Source organism: Pyrus communis, chromosome 3, assembly GCF_963583255.1.
Source record: "Pyrus communis chromosome 3, drPyrComm1.1, whole genome shotgun sequence".
Classification (NCBI taxonomy): domain Eukaryota; kingdom Viridiplantae; phylum Streptophyta; class Magnoliopsida; order Rosales; family Rosaceae; genus Pyrus; species Pyrus communis.
Window position 1 is genome coordinate 18787939 of NC_084805.1, and position 11285 is coordinate 18799223.

An 11285-nucleotide genomic window follows, 5' to 3' on the forward strand; every position below is an offset into this window, starting at 1 on the left:
TTTTGTTTCGGATTTATGATTGTTGGACCTTCTGTTGCACACATGTTTAATTCAGAATCTTATTATTGTCTCCTAGCATTTGTATATTCAGAATCATCGTTATTTGTTAATGACTTTTGAATTACAGGTTCTCTTATATTATTGCGTATTTATATATTTATGGCTTTTGTCACTCTTGAATGTCGACTAACACGTGCCATCCATGTATCATTAGAATATCTGGGTTGGGGTGTGTCAAACATGAACTTCATTAGACCAAAAAGTGGAGCAAAAAAACCCAACTGATTCGTCAGATACTTCTTTGAAGCATTTAATCAAACAAACAGGCCAAATTTGCATAACCCTAACTCACCAAACTAGCAAAGGGAATTCCCCAAAAACAATCTCTTTCCATTTTCTATTCAAACAAAAACAAACATAATTAGCAAATACACGAATTGAATCAAATCCAAACAAAAAAACCCAATATTTTTTCAATTGCATGCGTCTAACCCACCCAAAAATTGTTACAGTTTTGGTAAATGCAAATTTTTTCTACACCCCAAAAAATTCAAGTTTTCACTCCTATTAAAGAAAAAGATTGTCTTGGTAAACAAAACAAACATATTCCAAAAGAATAATCAAGGGTAAATTACACTTTCATACCTTAAATACTATTTTATTTCAAAATAATACTTCCGTTACATTTTTCATCTATTGATTCGTTAAGTGTTGACGTGGCTGCCAAATGTATTACATGTGGCCAAAAAAAAAATATAAATTTGTTTTTTTTAAAACCTTAATCTTCAAAAAAATAAAATAAAATAAAATAAAATCAAAAGCTGCAACACATCCCTGCAACCCACCCCGCCCATTATTCCTTCCCCCCCCCCCCCCCCCCCCCCCAAAACCAAAACCCATTAATCCCCCCCCATCACCCACCCCGCCCATTATTCCTTCCGCGCCCCTCCCCCCTCCCAGCGCGCGAACGACCCACTCAAACCCACCTTGCTCCATGACCCACCTCACCTAGAAACCCACCCTCCGTACTCACCCTCTTCTACATATCCTACTCCTTAAATCCACACCTATTGGGAGAATCTGGGTTGTAGGGAAAGGAGATGGGTTTTTTTTTTTTTTTTTTTTTTTTTCCTTTTCTTTTCTGGGTTGCAGGTAGTGGGTGCAGAGGAGAAGGTGAAGGATGGGTCCACAGTGGGTTTGGGGAAGACGGGATGGAGAACAAAGGGGTGGTTTTTTTGTTTTTTTTGTTTTTCCTTTTTATGGGTTACGGGTTTGCCTCGGGTTGGGGGGGATGGGAAGATGGATGAGGAGGAGGATGTGGAGGATGGGTTGGAGTGGTTTTGAATTTGGGTTGCAGGGAGGGACAACGAATGGGGATGATGATGAAGGGGATGGGGTTTTGGCGGCGCCCGAGGGGGAGGGGGATTAATGGGTTTTGGTTTTGGGGGAAAGGAATAATGGGTGGGGTGGGTTGCAGGGATGTGTTGCAGCTTTTGATTTTTTTTTTTTGGCCACATAAAATACATTTGGCAGCAACGTGGCAGCTACGTTAACACTTAACGGATCAATGGATGAAAAATGTAACAGAGGTATTATTTTGAAATAAAATAGTACTTAAGGTATGAAAGTGAAATGTTTTAAAGATGTGGTAAAGAATTGAAGTAGACTCCAAACCTGAGGTATGAAAGTGTAATTTACCCAATAATCAAAGTAGAAACTGTGAAGAAAGAGTGAACTGAAAAATCAAGAGCGTAAGAACACGCCCAGGTTGTGAATATATGTAACCTTCGTCCTCTAAAAAGACTTTCAGAAAAAATACATCCCAAAACAAACTCTGAAGAAAACAAACCCTAATTCGACGAAAGATTGGTCTACAAACAGAAGAAAGAAGGAGAAGGCAAACCCAGCTGTGTCTATGGTGGAAGACAGTACCACAAAAAGAAATCAGAGGGGTAATGGTTGGATTCTTGATGGCATTTGGTATTTATACCACCACCCCCAAATCCATCAAAATCCCTCTCCCATTAAAATCCTAGCAAATCTTTGGTATTCTCACTACCCCTAGAATTGTGTGGACTTTTTAAAAATCTTAATCGACTATCCTTAGATTTGGACGTATTCTTTAAAATCCTCTTAAATCCTAATTCGATTACACCATGATTTCAAAGTCTTTTAAAATCCTCTTTCAAAATCATGATTGACTATCCCTAACTATTAAAATCCTACGAAATCCTATTTTGACTACACCCTCCTAATTTGTTAGCTATCCCACATCCGTGGGGAAAGTAAAAAATAATGATTTTGAATATGATTATCTCACTCTAACTAATATTAAGGCATTTTTGTGATAAAATGGACAAGTGGTAATTACCAAGTTAAGACTATTGGTGTTGTTAAAGTGGGCACCAGACCCATAGATCTAAAAAATTCCAACATAATTAAAATCATAAGAGCGGTGCATGACTTCCTCAAATAATCATTGTTGCTCCAATACAAAAAAAATATATAAACATGACTACTTAGAGAGAACGACAAACCAAGGGAGGTTTAGAAGGTACCTTCATGCAAGTAACAGAGATACCTGACGTGGGTTTTATGCGATCATGTTTGTAAAAGGTTCCTTTATTTTATAGATGGATAGTAGCTTTTGGGTCAAAGATTTGATAGGATTTTGATATTTTTGAGTTTGTATGTTTTATGGCTCTTGCGTTTTCTTGAATTTTTAATTTGTATTAATTTATTCTCATATTATCTGAAGATATATTAGGGGTTTTAAATCAAATGTGTTAGGAGTATTTTGGAAATATGGTGATGGGAGAAGATCGTTTCAATTTTTAAATTTTTATGATGAGTAAAATGATAATGTGTGAGAAAATAGAATGTTTTTTTTTTTTTTTTTTTTTTTTTGCAAACTAACTTAAATATTAAAGCCTTAGGACAACCAGTACATATTTTTTTTTTTTTTTGATAACATGGAAGAAGAAAAAGAAAATACTAAGAAATAGCTAATCTAGGTATAGCAACTCCAGAGCAGTCTCTATCTCGCTATTTAAACTTAATTTGGCTAACCCGTCAGCTGCAAAATTACGCTGTCTATGAATATGTTGCACATTACAACTCCAATTCTCTATGATCAAACTTCTGCACTCTAAGACAAGACCATATAGATGATGATTAATAAGGCTAGGTGAACCATGACTGAGAGAGACTACCAAAGCAGAATCAGCCTCCACAACAAGATGAGAGAAATTTCTAACTTTAGCTATCTTCAACCCATAAAACAAAGCCCAAAGCTAAGCATGGAGAACTTCCCCAACTCTTTTTTTAGCAATAAAGCCAGTAATCCAATTACTGTGCCAGTCTCTAATTATTCCTCCACTTCCAATCACCCCATGAGAACCAAGCCTAGCACCATCCACATTTAACTTAAAAGTCCCAGACAGAGGAGGAACCCAAGCCAAGAGAACCTGCACACGGTTATGTTTACTAGAGATGCTAACATTAGCTTTGAGCCATTCAGTAGAATACTCCAAGATGCATTTATTTGGATCAGGAGGTTTAATAAAATTAGGACAAAAAATATAGCACAACACCTTTACTTCCATATGAACCATAAGGTTACAGCAAAAACAAGGTTCCAAGGTAACCCAAGCTCATGCAGATCAATGCATTTTAAATTTGCCTCCACACAACCAAGGAATGAATCAAATTGGTTCCAATGAAGATGATGTGGAACATAAATATTTCTCCAGACCCATATAGCAGCATGACAACTTGAGAAAACATGTGACATATTCTCCACTGTAGAACTACAAATCTGACAAAAAGTGTTGCTAGACATGTGTCTTTTAAATGGTTGCTCATTAGTCAGCAGCTTACCATGAGACAAAATCCAAGGAAAGCATTTAACTTTAGGAGGAAACTTGATTTTCCAAATGAAAGCCCAAGAACTGTCAGCAAATTCCTGGTTAGGAAAATTCATAAGATAGCTACTTTTCAGACTGAACTCTCCATTACTGGTGCCATTTAGATCGTTGAGTCATTGTCACCACAGGACAAAGCAGCCGGAATACAAAGAATGTTTTGTATAACTTGGGAAGGAATCATAAGACTTAACTTATCAACATTCCAAGACCCATTCTCGATGAAGTCTACAACTTTTAAATTTGGAACCAAGCCATGAACCGAAGGCAGAACATAATTAATCAAGGTATCATTTCCAACCCAAATATCAGACCAGAAATTTGTATTTTAACCATTTCCAATTCTCCATTTCAGGCATTTATGTAAAGTCTCAACACCATAAGTAATACTCATCCAAGAAGAAGAAGCACCCTTCCAGACTTTAATTTTAAAAAGATCAGCCTTACCATGTTTGAGATACATTTTTGTCACATCTCGATCCAGGCTCCACCACATACCGAGCTCGACTCCGCCGTAGTACGATATTGTCCGCTTTGGGCCCCGACCACGCCCTCACAGCTTTGTTTCTGGGAACTCATGTGAGAACTTCCCAGTGGGTCACCTATCCTGGGATTGCTCTCGCATGAACTCGCTTAACTTTGGAATTCCGATGAAGCCCGAATCTAGTGAGCTCCCAAAAGGCCTCGTGCTATAAGGAGGGGAGTATGTACATATAAGGCATAGAGGATCCTTTCCCTTGGGCAATGTGGGATCTAACATTTTCCTACAATTGATACAATTTAAGGAATGGTATTGGAATGTAAAAATAACCCTCTTTAAAGGAAAATAGTGCAAGTGGTCCAATATTCAAATAGATGCGGTGTTGAGTTTCTACCCATATGCCCCGGGTTTAAAACTTCTTTTTCCCTAAATTATTGTAATAGTTTCAAATACTTCCCTCCCTTAATAATGACTAGATGCAGTACACACACTGTGTGATTTAAAATTTAAGAAGAATTAAATTAAATTTATGTTAAAAAGTTAATGGATTGGGCAAGTTAGTAAAAGTGGAAAACAGTGGACGTGGGTGGGTGCAAATGAGAGAGATAGACAGTGTGAGTTTAGGTGTTCATAGGATGACATAGCTGTGAGGTTCAAAAAAAAAAAAAAAAAAAAACAAAAATTTGTTTGCGCAAAATTACTATAATGTCCAATTTTTTTTTCTAATATTTTCTGTTAGTTATGTATAAAAGGGTATAATAGTAATTTCATTAGATGTTTTTGGTTGACAAACAAAGTTTTATTAATATGTAATTTAGATAAATTAAAAAAAAAAATTTTGTTGATACTAGTTGAAAATTCATATTAAAACATCAACTTATGTCTAAATATATAAAAATTATTACCTATAAATTAAATTTCCTAAAAAAGAAATAGAAGGACCTAAATTAAATTTTTTGAAAAAGAAAGAGAATTATTATTGGTACTTTAAAAATTTTATTTTGCATTCTAAATTTTTTATAATTAAAAAAAAATACATTTATAATAAATATAGAATGAAAATTTTAAAATGTTAATATCAGTTCTAAAAAAAAATAAATGGCCTAATTTTTATTCTAGTTTGTGGTGCAAGGAAAAGACCAGCGGGAGGGTAACGGGAGGTCACGCCAAAAATAAGAAGGAAAAAAAAAAAACGTGTTCCAGATATCGGGTGGACTCTGAATGGCAATCCACGTGTCCGAACACGATTGGTCAGTAAGTTCTAGAAGGTCGTAGAAGTGGGTGTGAACGGAATCCAAACTCCCGTCTCAATTGGTTGGGAAACTATTTAAACCGACAGATCCCAACCGGTCCCCTCTCTGTGGGTCGCGCATATCGCAGATAAGAGAACTTTTTTTCGTGGCTTCTTCGCCCTCAGGTACGCTCTCTCTCGTTAGAAAAGCCCAATTGAAACCCTACTCATAATCCATGAGCCTTTCAGTAGCTTAGTCGAATTTGATTTCCCAAATATGCTTTATAAAATTTTCAATTTTGTTGAGAATTTGTAGAATATTTGAACTTCAAAGGTAGCGTGCGGCCGAAATATTGGGTTTTTTTGTGTGTAGAATTTCGGGGGTTTTTGTTTGATCTGTGTGCTCCAACGTTTTAGGTTGATTACTGTATATTATTGTTGAATTTGAGTATTTAAAAGTTGGTTTTTTATTTTTATAAGGCTAATTTTGGTTTTTTGTTAATTAATTTCAATAATTTGGATGGTTATTAGGGTAGATTCTAACAATGTAGCTTCAATTATTGGTTTAGTTTTGCAATTGGGCATATATGTTCATGATGCTGAACAAAGAAACGTATAAAATCGGGTATTTTTGTGCATTTGTAAGGTTTTTGGTTTTGGTGGTTGAAGCACAGGAGCAAACCAGAAGGACTACTTTTCTAACTTGTATTGGCAATATACATGACTTCAGGAATTGGGGCGTTTTGTCTCGATTCTGGCAATCGAGAATGGATTAGGAAATTCCTTGGTTTGCTTGAGCTGTTGAAACTCAATCTATTATTTGTCTAAGTTTTGAATCTTACCATTTTTCTTTAATGGTTATTTTTCAGTGTGATTGGATTCGCGATCTTCATTAGTTCAACACCCCGCATTTTCGTCTACGGATCATTTTGATATTGTACTGCGGAGATGGCAGAGGTGTGTACTGTAATATTTATTGTATTTTAGTCTAGTGTTCCATTGTGTGTACTTCCTTTCTGGGTTTCCAATGCAGTTCTTGAATTGATGTATTAATTTGGTTGCAGGAGGTTCACAAGGTTATTTTGAATGTATACGACTTAAGCCAAGGATTAGCTAGGCAAATGTCCACGGCTTTCTTGGGGAAAGCCATCGAGGGCATATGGTAAGTTTCTTTGTTCATTGGAATTACGAGGAGTACGTCAATTTCTTCTCAGCAAGGCTTGTGTAAAGGTAATTAAATCTTCTATGTGAATTTTCAATCGCAGGCACACGGGATTGGTGGTTTATGGTAATGAGTACTATTTTGGGGGAGGCATACAACATGCTCCTGCTGGGTCAACACCGTATGGGACACCAATTAAAGTGGTAGATTTGGGTGTCACACATGTGCCCAAGGATGTATTTGAGATGTATTTGCAGGAGATCAGTCCCCGGTATACTGCAGAAACCTATAGTTTGCTTACTCACAATTGCAACAACTTTAGCAATGAGGTTGCTCAGTTTTTGGTGGGTGCAGCCATTCCAGACTATATTTTGCAGCTTCCTAATGAAGTTATGGGCAGTCCAATGGGAGCTCTTATTAGTAAGTTATTTTATCCATTGCTAATGCTGTGCTCTATTTGATTAGTGATAGTATAGAGTCTTCCATGTTTGCGTATTTGTACTTGGAAATTTAGATTAAAGCCATTTAATTTCCGACAGTGACTTTAAATTGAAATAAGGATTGCGGTTAATGGGAGAACCATGTGGTTAAATATTCTAATGCGGGGTTTTCTCTGCCGTTGTTTTGCAGTGCCCATGATACAGAATCTGGAAGCAACATTGAGAAGTGGTGCAGCTCCTCAAGCTCCGCAGTTCAGGCCTGCTTCCATGGTGCGAACAACCACTAGCACTAGCACTGCAAAACCCTTGAGCACTTCCAAAAAAGAGATTGGTGACAAATCGAAATCTGGAGCGCAGCAGCGCACCAAGTCAGAGGAGCAGGGAGCATCAGGAAGTGTGGTTAAACCTCCCAACGGAGTTGTAGATCCTCTGGGGGATGCTCGAAGTAAGGTGCAAGAGGAGATCTCTGCTGAGTTTGCTGCAATAATGGCAAGTGGAACACTGCGGGCAAGCGAGGCTGCAGCGCTTGCAACAAGAAGAGTGATGCAGAGATATGGTCATGCAGGTACCACGATGTCAAATGGTTAAGGGTTTGCGTTGTTTTAGAGTTGTGTTGGAGTTTGGCAATTATTTTTGGAAGCTGCAATTCGATTTGCTTCCGAACATTATAAAATCAAGTGATCATGTTACCTGTATGAAGCTGAATCCGTAGACGATGATCATAGGGTGTTTGTATTTTCTGTTCAATAATTAATGATCTTGTAGCGTTTCATCCGTGGCTTCATAGTCTAAAATATTTAAGGACTACCTGTAGACCCGAATACTTGTCCTCAAAGAGGCCTCATTTGGATTTGAGTGATTTGGAATTGAATGGTTTTAGTTCACCGTTACGTGCATTTAGGATTTCTTTATTTTTATTTTTATTTTTTAGTACATTGATATTTTTACACTAATGGAAGGGAGAGTTCGATTAAACCATACAACGGATAGCCTAATGTGGTATCGAATTTGTCATCCACGAGATTCGAACCTATAATCTCTCATTTTCAAGTGAAGAGGAATACCACCAGACTATAATACTGAGTGATATGTGCATTTAGATTTGGTTGATCACTTGAACCAACAGTCTATAACCTTGATTTCCGTCTGCCTGTGTAATTTAGAGTAGTAATATGGCTCGGTAAATAGTTGTTTCTATATCAGTAATTGATAATTGAAAAAAAAAAAAAAAAAAAAAAAAAACTGTAGTAGTTGCATTTACAAAAAAATTAATTCTAATAACGGTACAATACAACGCGCATATTTGCACTTGCAAAATGCAAAGTGACCTCAGCATGCTATGAAGGGGCAGCTGAAATCGGGCTGCCTGATGAATTGCGAGCTTCACCGGTTGCACTGATATTTTCATTCTCTCTCGCGAGTATAGCTTCTTTTGGTCTGTTAAAAGCATCAGCGGGAATGTTTATGCCAGCGAATCCGATCATGACCGCCACGGCTCCAAGGTAATCAGCAAAATGAGGAGCATGGCCAGTCATTGAGTCAACAATTGCCGCCAACGGAACCTGGATGGTCAGACCGGCCGTTGCTACCGTCGTGGTGGTTAGAAGAACGGCCTTGGCCCATAAGTAGTCGCTCAGAACATTATCCAACAAACCTAAGCACAACACAAAGATCTACATGATTCAGTACAGGAGAAATACTGCATAAAACTCAACATCATCTGTACGTATCAGTGCACCTCACGTCAACTAGTTCGCATCTTGCCTAAACATTTGACGAAATGAAATCCTGCCGAATCCAGAATTCTAGGATCGGAGTCTTTAGCGTTCCAATCGTAAGAATGCATGCATAGACAGATAGAAAAAAGCAAAGCAAACTCCTGTACAGGTAACTCCAAGTTAAAAAGAACGTAAAGTATAAGTTAAGAACACACCTTTACCAACGATGAGACCGACCTGCTCCCAGGTAAGCATATAAAACGGCTCCAGCTTGGAGAAATGAAGTATAAGGGCAACCGGAAGAAATATAAGAAGGTTGGAAAGCCCTAGAAATCCTAGAAACTGAGCCATACTGGCACGGCCGCTTTTTTCATCATCCTCATCAGGTAATTTCTTGCGAATGAGGGTAATATACACAGAATAGAAGGCGGCGGAGACAAGAGCAAGTATGTCTCCGAGGAGAGGGTTTGAAGCAATTGCACTTAGAGCAGTTCGTGAGTCACCAAGGCTGACAATTACCGTTCCTCCCATGCAAAGAAGAACGCTAATAAGCTTAACCAAAGTAAACTTCTCCCCTAAGAATACTAGGGCGACCAAAAAGGTGAAAAGGCTGGATGAACTGCTTAAGATTGTATTCGACTGCATGCAACAAGCACAGAAAATCAATCATACCGATATCATGAAATAAATGGACAAATTTAAGAAGCAGGGTGTGCCATGCAACGCTAAGAATGCTTACCGTAACGGTAGTATACTTCAATGACAAATTGAAAGTCAGCTGTGCGAAAAACCAAAACGGGGAAATCAGTAGGCTAACTTTAGCCACTCGAGTTCGTGTCCAACGCCCTTTTTCATCCACTTGCTTATCTACCGTTTCAGTGCCATTGTCTTGAGTTGCTGAAGTTCCAACAAGCTCGTGAAATACAACTTTCGGTTCTGCACCAAGATTAACTTCCCCCTCTTCCGCATCTGCTTTCACAACTCCGTCAGTCTCCTCAAGGAGAGTGATTTGCTCCGAATCTCCTAATCTTTGCAAAGGGCTACTCTTCCTACTTCTCCAAATCCAAAACCCCTCAAAATTATCCTCCAAATACCGCCCGATTTCAACCAAGGGAATGTAGATCACAAACAGAGAATTGCATATGTACGTGATGAGGAACGGGGACACACCGGCATCTACAACCGACTGTACTACGAAACTGGCAGCTATCCAGATAGATGCAACAGCAAATATGTATACCAAACCTAATACCCACTTCCCAACTTCACTTTTCATGTCTTTCCACTCAATCCCAAATCAAATCAGCTCCCAAATCTTGCTAAAAAAATCAGCTTTTCGATTTCCGAGGCCCGAAAACGTAAAACTTTATGCGCTTTCGGAGAATTATAACGATTTCCCATGCCACTAACAACCCCAAATCTCACCTGAAACAACCAAAAAGAAGATAAAAAAGACCCACCAATATTAAGGCAAAAAAATTAATGTGGAATTAACCCCATAATACTAAACTGCACCAACACACAATCTTTTCGATACAATTACGATATCAATTGAATTAATTTCAAACCCAAATCCCAATACATGAACATTTAATAAAATTCAAGTTTAATGTGGATTTGAAGCCAGAAGAAACAAGAAGATGAATTTGCATACCAAAAAATAAAAAAATATTAAAATATTGACAAAAAAAAAATCGAGCGTATTGAAGGGGATGCGGAATGTACCTGGGATGAGATTCAGATCGGATTCAGAGGTTCGCCGTTGTGACGGAGAGAGAGGTCATCGGATTTGCTGTAAACTTTGTAATACAGTTAGATAGAAGGTGGCGGGTACTTGTCAGCCCAGTTAGGCCCAGCATCGGAAATTTTTATGATCTTTTTTACCCTTCAGCCCAAGCCCAAACCAGTTTCGACAGAAAAATAAATAAATAATAATTTTTCTTTTTCGTTTGCTAGTGGAAGACAAAGAAAATATATGGTGCTCCACAGTCCACAGTATGGTGAAGAATGCACAAATAAAATTGGTTACTTGTAAGTAGTGTTGTATAATTAGTATGATTGTATAAACTTAAAGGAGGAATCTTAAAGGATTTGGAAGATTTTTTTCTTGTATGATTTGTAGTACTTGTAAGGCAAGTAAAGTCCATTATTATTAGTATAAATAAAGGCATTAGGCATAAGGAATATTCCTCAAACCCTTACCTCTTCTCTTAGCTTTCCACGCTGTGCTTGGAGTTCTAAAGAAGAATGATCCCAAAATTCAGCTATCTTCCATTAAGGGGAGTATTTAGTTTTCATATCATTCTTATTATGATATGATCACTTTCTTA

General features: G+C 37.7%; 2 protein-coding genes across 2 annotated transcripts; one reads left to right on the top strand and one right to left on the bottom strand.

The window, feature by feature from the left end:
- The first annotated feature begins 6292 nt into the window (after nt 1-6292).
- LOC137729168 (uncharacterized) lies at nt 6293-8121 on the top strand. The gene is made up of 4 exons (XM_068468016.1): nt 6293-6592; nt 6700-6797; nt 6901-7217; nt 7428-8121. Exons 1-4 carry the CDS (start codon nt 6584-6586, stop codon nt 7823-7825), a joined length of 822 nt encoding a protein of 273 aa, XP_068324117.1. The 5' UTR covers nt 6293-6583; the 3' UTR covers nt 7826-8121.
- Nucleotides 8122-8449: 328 nt separating this feature from the next.
- On the bottom strand, nt 8450-10795 carry LOC137729765 (uncharacterized transporter C405.03c-like). Its single transcript, XM_068468786.1, has 4 exons — nt 10681-10795; nt 9695-10380; nt 9171-9594; nt 8450-8891 (listed from the first exon to the last, which is right to left on the bottom strand). The coding sequence occupies exons 2-4, from the start codon at nt 10229-10231 to the stop codon at nt 8575-8577; spliced, it is 1278 nt and encodes a 425-aa protein (XP_068324887.1). The 5' UTR covers nt 10232-10380; nt 10681-10795; the 3' UTR covers nt 8450-8574.
- Nucleotides 10796-11285: the final 490 nt, after the last annotated feature.